Raw genomic sequence first — 10,457 nt, 5'->3', positions numbered from 1 at the left:
TACCCAAATCATCTACAAAAACCTACAGGATTTTTCTTAAATGTCAATAGAAAGAGCAAGATTGCAGAACAGGCAGGCTGTTGCCGAGGTCTCTGCAATTCGCTCTCCCGAGGGGAAAGACTCAGTCCGGGTTTTTGGGTGATCCTGGCCAGGGTTTGCAGCTCACCAGCCTGACCTGTCAAGCGGATTATTTTAGAGGGAGATTAATAGGGGAGGCGGGCTGCAATAATAATCGTTTTGTTTGATGTGACAACTTTGATAGGCGTTGATTTACTTACAAACTGATAGGCTTTTAATTGAGCGCCTCCATCCAGCTTGAGATGAAAGGAAAACCGCATTGAAAAGCTGCCCGATTGCCCTCGAGCCTCAATACTGATTAGCCATCTCGACAGTGAATAGTTCAAGGCATTTTCAAACTTTTTTTTCCTTTCTCTCTCTCTCTCTCCCTCTCTCTTCTCCTCAAATATCTGCCAGCCCACTCCTTTTTAAGAGAAAATAAATCATTTCCATTGTGTGCAAATAAAATCGACTTGACATCCTTGCCAATAGCTGGTAGGTAAAGGAAAGTGTGGACAGGCACTTGTTAATTAATTCCTTCGTTCTTTTTCCCCCCTTTCAGTTACAGTTTTCCTTTGTAAGGGACAGAAGACGAGTCGCAAGCCTTATATATATTTTAGGGAGGATAAGGGCAATATTCTTCAAAACTTCAAAAAGACTGCACAAGTAAATGCCAAATAGAAAACGGGCTACATAGGATCATTAAAGAAGGTTGCCCTTGCAAAGGGAACTAGCAGGATGGAAACCATCTTCTTCAGGTCGTAAAAGCGAGAATAAAGCAAAACTAAGAAAGTATGCGAGATTTTTCAGACGACATTCCCATCACTTACAACCCTTTCATGCATTCAAACCCCAGGACCCGGGTTGTTAATTGTTTTCGGTGAGCACCAAGCCCCGTGAGTGAGCCGTCATGCCTAAGAATGGTTTTAGGAGGATTTTTGAGGTTGATTCTATTTTTACAAGCTCCTTTCAAAAAAAAAGTTTACAATGCTGCGTGTGATTTAAATTGCACATCAAAGGCACTGCACAAAAAGTGTTATCCTCAGAAGTTGCTAATTAAACTACCTGCTGTAGCTTCTACTCGAGCTGAAGCCCCCCACCCCCCCAACTTTTCCCTTTGCATGTCAATACGCCGCTTGTTTTACACATGTACCGAGTATCACCTTTGATTCTTCGGTTTAGAAGTATAGCAGACCCCTCCCGAACTCCCGTCTACCACCCCCCCCCGCCTCAAAAAAGAAAGCCTTCCCACAGCTGACTCTACCTTAAGACAATTAATCTTTAGTCTTTCACCCTGGGAGGCAGGATAAATACAACGAGAAACAGATAGGAGTCTCTCTGGTCCTGTAAGGAAAACAGCTGTTCCAAGCACTTTAATGCAAATGAACACAAATGAAGGTTTCAGCTTTTTTTTCTTCCAGAGTTTTACTGCACTCCATTTATCAATTGGACTTGACAACAAAAGAAAGAACTGGGGGAAAACCTGGGGCAGATTGAAGTCACTTCCACTCTATATAAGAGGGGGGTGGTGTTGCTTAAGGGTAAGCTGTGGGTCTTGTCAGTCCTGCTCGAAGATGATTTTCTGGTGCAGGAGGGCTTTTCCCTTCTCTAGCTCTCCCTGTCTCGTGAGATGACCCCGCTGCTTCCAACATCTTCTGGATGGACATGCCTAAACAAAGTTCCCCCCCTTTCAAATATCAGTTATTAGCTTTTGATACAGACATGTTTCAAGGCAAAACACTAAGACTAAAAAAGGAAATCGCAACATCTGTATTCACAAGCTCAAACAAACCAGGAGCAGAGATGGCGCGGGGGGAATTTTACGTATTTACAATGATCTATATATCCCATGTCTACGAGGAAAGTGGTTTTAATAAAAAGACCTTGGCTGTATTTCCATGATGTCGGAATTTAGACGATTCAGATTTGAAGGGGGAAAAGATGTAGGAGAAAATGCCTCAAGAATGCCTTAATGAGAAGAGCATTAAATGATACCTGACACATTTGTTTAGGGCTCTGAGGGGGTCTGTGTTTCGAGAACAAATGTTGGTTAGTGCGAGCACGAGGGAAGGGAAAGTTCCCTCTCTCGGTCGCACACGCACGCACCTCCAGGATCAGTCCCTGTTCTAGTGGGAGTCCAGGTCAGGAATTGGACGCGACCCCTAAAGCACTTGCCTTGTTCTTCACTTGTCAAACGTGTTTTATCTCTAAGTGACCTTTTTGTTAATGTTGTAGATTGTGTGGGCCACCATGTCAGAGCCGGAAACAAAAGTAAAAGATTGATTAACACATTTTGTCTGTGAAAAAAATGTTATGGGATGAGAAGGTGGGAGTTGGGGGAACCTTGCTTTTTATTATTATTAAAAAAAAATCAATCCAGAACACCATAAAAGGTGGGGAGCTGATGGAGAATCCGCTACTTCGGGGGGGGGGTGCCCCGTGCCCCTGAATTCCTCCTCCCAGGCATGTCCCTTGGAACAAGGAAGCGGAGCCTGCGCGAAGGGCTCGGGGACCGGGGACCGGGGACCGGGGACGGGGGCTGGGGCGCGGGTTTGGCTCTTCAGAGCTGGACGCATGGACACCCCGGCTTACGTCCGTCACAAACGCGCAGCCCTGTGCGGCTCCCAATAATGTTTGGCGAGGATGAAACAAATATATAAATGGGGAATCGATAGGGCAGCTAAAGTGAAAAATCCGGTGTTGGTGAACAAATACTTAGAGGCGATAATGAATCGTCCCAGACATGCCTTTGATCCAGGGCAATCGTTTGCCGAGACTGTCAGTATTGGCATTCTGCGGCCGCTCAAGATGTCAATCTTAATCTCCTTTACACATTCCGCCGTGCCAGCCGATTGAGTGACGGATTGGCGATAAAATCTCAATAATGTGGTTCCCTCTGCCCCCAGCTCCTTCCCAACCCTCCTCGCCCCTACCCTCCTCCTCCGGATCCTCGGGAACTAACACATTTTTAAGGGGGGGGGGGGAGATCCCCTTAAAACACACACACACAACCCCCCCCCGGTGTTAATTAAAACTGCTCCGCCAAGGTGTATATTGCGGCATCTCAGCTAAGAGAAGTGACTCTCCCTTTTGTTGGCATACAAATTGAGTTTACTCGGAGAACGATTTATTCCTTAAATTGAATGGCTCTTTTTCCAAAGAGCTCGTCTCTCTCCCCCGCTTTTTTCTTCCTCTCTCCCTCTCTCTCTCTGTTCCTTCAAGTCACACCAGGCTTGTAATCAGCAACAAAAGCTGACATAAATCAAGGGCGGATTGACAGGGGCTGACAAATAACTGATTGATTGCGGTTGGGGAGCACTGACAATTGATGGAGGGGTGGAGATACCCAAAAAGAGACTGAGCGCAGGGCGGAGGGAGGGGGAGAAGGGGGACATGTGACGCGGCCGGCTCCCAATCTGGGCCCCGGGCTCCCAGTGTCAGCACGCGCCTGATTGGCGAGTCTCTGCTCGCCCCGGGCGCGGGAGGGGGAGAGCGGGGAGCTTTCATTTCGTTTCACGGCCAAGACAACTTGGGGATTGTGAGGCAGGAGGGGCAGGTTTTCCGAGCCCACTTTGCGCTGCAGGGGCGAGGCCCCCGGGGGGGCAGCGGGGCAGGCATAGCAGCACCCTCCCCGCGCGGCCCTGGGAAAGCCACGGAGCTGAGCCTAGCGGCCCTGGGTTAAAAAAGAGAGAGAGAAAAAAAAGCTGCGTGTCCAGGCCCGGGGGCTGCGCGCGGGTGTCCGGGCCGGCTTTTCCGACCGCGGCTTTCCCGCGGCCTGCGCAGGCCGGGAGGGCTCCGGGCAGCCCCGCGGGGAGGGCCGGCTCCGGCGGAGCCGCGGAGGGGATGGAGCGAGGGAGGGAAAATGGAAGCGGCGCGTGACGCGAAACAGAAAATTGATGCCCGCCCCGTCCGAGGAGCGCAGAGGCGCGGGGGAGGGCGCTGCGCAGGGCGCGGGGGAAGGGGAAGGAGCGGGAGCGCGTTGAAAACAGAGGGGGGAAAAAAAAAGCCCCGAAAAGGGAACGTCACATCCCCTTGACCCTCCAATCACCTCGGGGTCCCATTTGATTGGAAGGCGGCAAAGGCTTTAATCTCAGACTAATTCAGCTGCTTTTGAAGTGAGTTTCTCCGCCAGAGCCCGGGCTGGATGGGCAGCGGCTCGCATCGCGGCTGAGCGCGGCCGGCCCGAGCAGCCCGAGCCGCGGGCAGGCAGCGCCCCGCCGCAGCGCACGGATTACTCGGCTCTTCCCGGGCCCAGGCCCGGCGGCAGCCGCGAGCGGGAGCAGCCGCTGCATGTGCGAGCGCCCGGGCGGCGGGCGCGGGCTCCCGGCGCTGCTCAGCCCCGCGCGGCGCGCGCGCGCTCCCGAGTGCGGCCGGCGCGGCTCGCCCCAGCTTTCATGCGAGGCTTTGGGTCATGATCACAGCGCCCGCGCTTTCTGCTCCGAGAAGTAAGTGCGGCGGCGGCGGCGGCAGAGACGTCGGGAGCAGCCTGGGCGGCGGCGCGGGGCTCGCCTGGCAGGACGGACACGCTGGGAATACAGGCAGCGGCGGCGGAAGCACCAAGCCCTTCTTCCACCCCGTCCCGCCGTCCGACCCGCTGCGCCAGGCCAACCGCCTGCCCATCAAGGTCCTCAAAATGCTCACGGCTCGGACCGGCCACATCTTGCACCCCGAGTACCTGCAGCCCCTGCCCTCCACCCCAGTCAGCCCCATCGAGGTAAGAGCCGAGCACGGGATTCCCCCCCGCCCTCACGTGAGCTCCGTCCCCTCTCCTAGGCTGCCTTGTGTCGGGGCCCGGCTCCGCTGCTGGGGGGCGCATCTCGGGGACAATTTTAAAGGAAGTGACTGTGAGAGAATGCGCGATGGGGCGGGGGGGAGGCACAGGAAGGGAGCGAAGGGATCAGGATCCAGCCCCCCGCCAGCACTCCCGGGCGGAGGAAATCCTGCGGGGGGGGGGGGGAGCGCGGGGACGGGACAGTCCCCGTCTTGATGTCTCGCTGGGTGGGAACCAGCCCCGTGTCCTCTCCCGAGTCTCTACCCGCCCCCTCCTTGTTATTTTTTAACTGGGGGGCAGCGCAAATGAGCGATCCCCTCCGAGGCGCGCCCTGGCCCTGCTCACAGACAGTGTCAGCGATCAGCGCGGCAGCCGCTACGGGTCGCCGAAGTCCCGGCGGCGCCGAGCCGAGCGCAGCGGGGCCCGGAGCCTCCGTGTCCCGCGCGTGGCGGTGGCGGGGGTGGGGAGGCGGGGACGGGACGAGAGTGTGCGCCCGGGCCCGCGGCTCCGCTCCGGCGCTGGCGAGCGAGTAACCGAGTGCGTGTGCGTGTCCCTCTGGTCCCTGCAGCTGGACGCCAAGAAGAGCCCGCTGGCCCTGCTGGCTCAGACCTGCTCCCAGATCGGGAAGCCGGACCCGTCCCCCTCCTCCAAGCTCTCCTCGGTCACGTCCAATGGCTCCGGCGGGGACAAGGACTCCAAGTCGGGCCCGCTGAAGCTCAGCGACATCGGCGTGGAGGACAAGTCCAGCTTCAAGCCCTACTCCAAGCCGGGCGCCGAGAAGAAGGAGCCGGGCGCGGGGGGCTGCGCGGGCGCCTCCTCCGGGGGCGTCTCGGGCGGGGAGAAGTCGGGATTCCGGGTGCCGAGCGCCACCTGCCAGCCGTTCACGCCAAGGACAGGCAGCCCCACCTCCAGCGCCTCCGCCTGCTCGCCCGGGCTGCTGCCGGCCGAGGCCAAGGCGGGCGAGGACAAGAAGGACGCCGAGGGCTGCGGCAAGGGCGGCGGGGCCGGCGCGGAGGGCGGCCCGGGCGCCGGCGGCATCGGCCACGGCCGGATTAGCGTGAGCTGCGCTGGGATTAACGTGGAGGTGGCCCAGCACCAGGACAGCGCGCCGGGCGCCAAGCCGCTGCCCGCGGACCCCGCCGCCTCCTGCAGCAGCACGGCCGCCACCTCCTCCGCCTCCGCCCCCGCCTCCGTGCTGGGCTCCGGCCTGGTGGCGCCGGTGTCGCCCTACAAGCCGGGCCAGACCGTGTTCCCGCTGCCGCCGGCGGGCATGAGCTACCCGGGCGCGCTGGCGGGGGCGTACGCCGGCTACCCGCCGCAGTTCCTGCCGCACGGCGTGGCCCTGGACCCCACCAAGTCGGGCAGCCTGGTGGGCGCGCAGCTGGCGGCGGCCGGCAGCCTGGGCTGCAGCAAGCCGGCGGGCTCCAGCCCCCTGGCCGGCGCCTCGCCGCCCTCCGTCATGACGGCCAGCCTGTGCAGAGACCCGTACTGCCTGAGCTACCACTGCGCCAGCCACCTGGCGGGCGCCGCCGGCGCCTCGTGCGCCCACGACCCGGCGCTCAAGTCCGGATACCCGCTGGTCTACCCCACGCACCCCTTGCACGGCGTGCACTCCTCGCTGGCGGGCGCCACGCCGCCCTCGCTGGCCGGCCACCCGCTCTACCCCTACGGCTTCATGCTCCCCAACGACCCGCAGCCGCACATCTGCAACTGGGTGTCGGCCAACGGACCGTGCGACAAGCGCTTCGCCACGTCGGAGGAGCTGCTCAGCCACTTGCGGACCCACACTGCCTTCCCGGGCACCGACAAACTGCTCTCCAGCTACCCCAGCTCCTCGTCGCTGGCCAGCGCGGCCGCCGCCGCCATGGCGTGCCACATGCACATCCCCACCACGGGGGCGCCCGGCAGCCCGGGCACGCTGGCCCTGCGCAGCCCGCACCATGCGCTGGGACTCAGCAGTCGCTACCACCCCTACTCCAAGAGCCCCTTGCCCACCCCGGGCGCCCCCGTGCCGGTGCCCGCGGCCACGGGACCCTACTACTCCCCCTACGCACTGTACGGCCAGAGACTCACCACAGCCTCCGCGCTGGGCTACCAGTGAGGCCGGCCGGCGGCCCGGCCCCCTCTGCTCTCCCCCCGGACTTTTTTCTAAGAGAGTGTTCGCCCGAGGACCGGCCCGGGAGCACCGTATTTATTTCTGTTAGCTTCAAGCGGGACAGTGAATCATAAAGTGCATTACGGAGGGGAGCTCGCTAGGACCCCCGTGGATCAACCCCCTTGTAGAATATAAATAAAAAACCCGGCAACAACTCGAGGTCTTCTCTTTCCTGTTACTTTAAAACAATTGCTATGATTGTATTGTACGTTCTTATTTAATGTCTCCTTGAAACGGGAAAACAAAAAGAAAAAAAATTGACATGCATGTTTGTTACTAAAAAAAAAAAAAACCCAACAAAAAGCCAACTCGCAATTTGTCAGCTATAACTTCAAATTGCAATTATTTTTAAGGTGTGTTTACCCTTGAAAGAGAATTGGTATTTTTTGTATGTATTCTGGAAGAAAAAAAAATCAAAAAAGACAAAAAAAAAAAAAAAAAAAGAGCAAACCCAACCCCGATTCTATTCCAAAAACCTCATTTGCCTTATTTTGTTCTTTTCAAAGGAACACGTAACTCTTTTTAATTTTGAAGCCCGCCCGGCCAGAGGGGGTTCAGTAAGGTTTACGTCATGTACTAAAATAGACAATGTATCGCTTTAAAGATTAAAATTCCGTATATTTGATGTACCGAAAGGTTTTACTTTTTTCAACACACTTTGACTCTGTTACCCGCACGAGGAGGTCTCGGATGGAGGCGACTGCTCCTTTTTCCTCAAGCGTTTCTTCAGTTTTCATTCGAAATAAAAAGACGCGGTTTTTAGCAGAACCCCGAGGCTTTCGTTTGAAAAAGGAAAAAAAGTGGGGCAGGCTTGGATTTTTTTTTTTGTTTCCCCTTGGACAGACTGGGAGGAAGGAAAGGGCAGAGCTCAGGAACCCGCTCAACTTGTTCCCCCGGTTTTTTTCCCCCTTCCTTTTCTTTTTTGGGAAACAAACAACCCCTTCCCTCTCCCACACCTTTGTCCTTTGAAAAGAAGTCGGCTGGGCAGGGGCAGGGGCTGCGGCCGGAGCCTGCTCCTTCCTCCGCCTCAACTTGCGGAGCGGCAGGGACGGGGGTCCTCCGGGCCGGCCCGCGCGGGGATCGCGGCGCTGCCAGGGCCCCGCGCAGCTTCCTGGAGCCGGGCCCCTCCCGCCACGGCTCCGTGCCCTCCTCGGCAGCTACTTCTGTCTTCAGGAAGTAAGGAGCGAGACCCGGAGCCTCGGAGCCGCAGCTCTCTCCCGCCGCCTCCTCGGGCTCGGCCGCCTGTGGGCCGCCGGCCCGGCTCTGCCTTGACAAACGTCTCCTTCCCTCCCTGCCCGCCAGATAATTGCTGCCCCGCGTTGCCCGGATGCTAGTTAGCCCGCCGCGTTTTGCTCCGGATAATTAGCAGAAGTCGGCCGGGACTTGGGGAGGGGAGCCCGGCGGGTAGCTCGCGCGGCTCCGGGGCCGGCCTGGGCGCGCTCGCCTGCTCTGGGCGGCGGGGCCAGCTCCCGGGGAGCCCCTGGAAGAAGACAGGGCAGGGGCCCGGCGCGGCGCGGCCCGAGGCGCTCCAGCCACCCCTGGATTTCAGCCGCCCCGGACGCGACGAGGACGCTGGCGAGCGCTCAGCCTCGGGCCGGGGCTGCGCGACGCGATCCCGCACCCGCCCGGAGAAACAAACCCTCCCGCCGCCTCTTCCTGCTCTGCCTCAGCGCGGTCCCCCGCCCGCGGGAGCAGGGCAGCAGGTGTCCGGGCCCTGCGAGCTGGCGATTTCAGGTGGAAACAGCGCGAAGCGGAGCCGGCGATGCGGCTCCTTCTCCTGGCTCCGTGCTCGGCCGGACTGGAGCTCTCAGGGCCCCGTGTGATTTCCGTGGGGGCGAGCAGGAGGTCTAGAGACTTATTAAATACTTGACCTGGCAAGTCCCACCTAGAACTCTCCTACCGAGCTAGGAAACGGGCTTTTCCCTTCGCCCCTCGCCCCCCCTTCTTTCCCCTAATAGAGATCGACTCCTGGGCATGAATCTTTTTAGGTAAAAGGGCTGCCTTTGTTGTCCCCCCCCGCCCGCTCGTGCTAAGTGGATGGGTTGCGGAGTTGACAGCAGCCGCTGGTCCGTGCCACGGAACTCAAATAATTTCACAGTGAAAAACCAGCTCGAGAGGACAAGCAGCAGAAGGGCAAAAGCCATCAAAAACGCAGCCTCAGATCAATCTGACCGGAGTCAGACATACATTAGGTTAAATTAAACCCTTTCGCCTTCCTCCCCAATCTCTTCTGACCATTCAAGATAAACTCATGTAATATTGAAATCACCGCTGCTCAGACGCTTAAGTGCAACGGCGGAACCAAAATGCAAATCCGTGCGTTTCCTGCCACTCCTGAAGCTTTCTCCTGAATGCCACTTGGGCAAAACACTTCTGATAACGAGCCTGCCTAGGATAGGCAGGGCTCAGTTTATCTTATCTAAGGGGAAATGTAATTAAGCCAGGTTTATGAAACAATAAAACACCCCACTGCGCAGACAGAAAAGGACTTTTTATTATGTATGTGGCCCGCACGCACGGATCCATGTGCTAAATACATCCCTGGCGATCTGCTTTTCCTGGCCTTAGAGTGGAAACGAGCGTTTTGGACCCTGAGGTTGCCTGCAGACCCGCAAGGCTTGCTTGGGAGCCGGGGATGAAGCCTCCCCGTTTTCTTCGTGGGGGTCACTTGGCCCTGCTCGGAAGACGGAGCTCGAGCCTTCCGCTGCGGTCTCGGAGCTGCTCTTAGTGCAGAGCTCTTAGCAAAAACACCAAACCAAACCAAACCCAAAAACCTGCTCGCATTTACCGGAGTGGAAAGGGAGCCAGGTACAACCCGGAGAGGCCAAACTTTCTGGGAGCAGGGAACATATTTCCCCCGTGCTGGAACAAGAAAGTAGCGACAAACTTCTCATTTTTAATTTGGAAAGGATGAGGGAAATCCCGGTTCTCTCTGAGGCATGCACGTAGCCAGGGAGACTGAAAGTGCTGGTTATTTTCTTTAAATAATAAAGGAGCGAATCCAAAGTTAGAAAAATACTGAAATGATCAGCGTCAGGCCTCCTTTCTGCTTAGGGCTTTATTATTATTCCTATTATTCTTTTACACTATTTCTAACACAGAGATAGATAAATCTCGCCGCATACACACAGACTTTTTTTGCTCCTGTGACATTCAGTGCATCACACGCTGCTTCTAAAGCACATTTACTGCAGACGAGACGATCAGTCATGATTGGGAGGTGTCTAATTCCTGCTAAATATCCCTCACAGCTCACTCCTAGGAAGTTAAGGCCAGATGGTTCGGGATTTTTTTTTCTTTCATGCGAAAAGGCTATTGCGATGAAATGTGAAAGTGTAAGAGGAGCGGGGGGAGGGGGACAAGAAGTCTTTACACGTTTGTTTCTACCTTTGACCACCGATTGCTTTGGCAACCGCGAGAGAAGGGGAGAATATTCGGGGAAGTTGGTAAGTCTTAGGTATTAACACAAAAATG

At 56.8% G+C, this 10,457-nt stretch overlaps 1 protein-coding gene across 1 annotated transcript; it reads left to right on the top strand.

The window, feature by feature from the left end:
• The first annotated feature begins 4,077 nt into the window (after positions 1 to 4,077).
• Positions 4,078 to 7,608, top strand: ZNF503 (zinc finger protein 503). Its single transcript, XM_090058189.1, has 2 exons — positions 4,078 to 4,771; positions 5,397 to 7,608. Exons 1-2 carry the CDS (start codon positions 4,469 to 4,471, stop codon positions 6,927 to 6,929), a joined length of 1,836 nt encoding a protein of 611 aa, XP_089914315.1. The 5' UTR covers positions 4,078 to 4,468; the 3' UTR covers positions 6,930 to 7,608.
• Positions 7,609 to 10,457: the final 2,849 nt, after the last annotated feature.

This window comes from Crocodylus siamensis, chromosome 7 (assembly GCF_052110815.1).
Source record: "Crocodylus siamensis isolate JL-2025a chromosome 7, ASM5211081v1, whole genome shotgun sequence".
Classification (NCBI taxonomy): Eukaryota; Metazoa; Chordata; order Crocodylia; family Crocodylidae; genus Crocodylus; species Crocodylus siamensis.
This window is presented reverse-complemented; position numbering and strand designations above follow the sequence as displayed.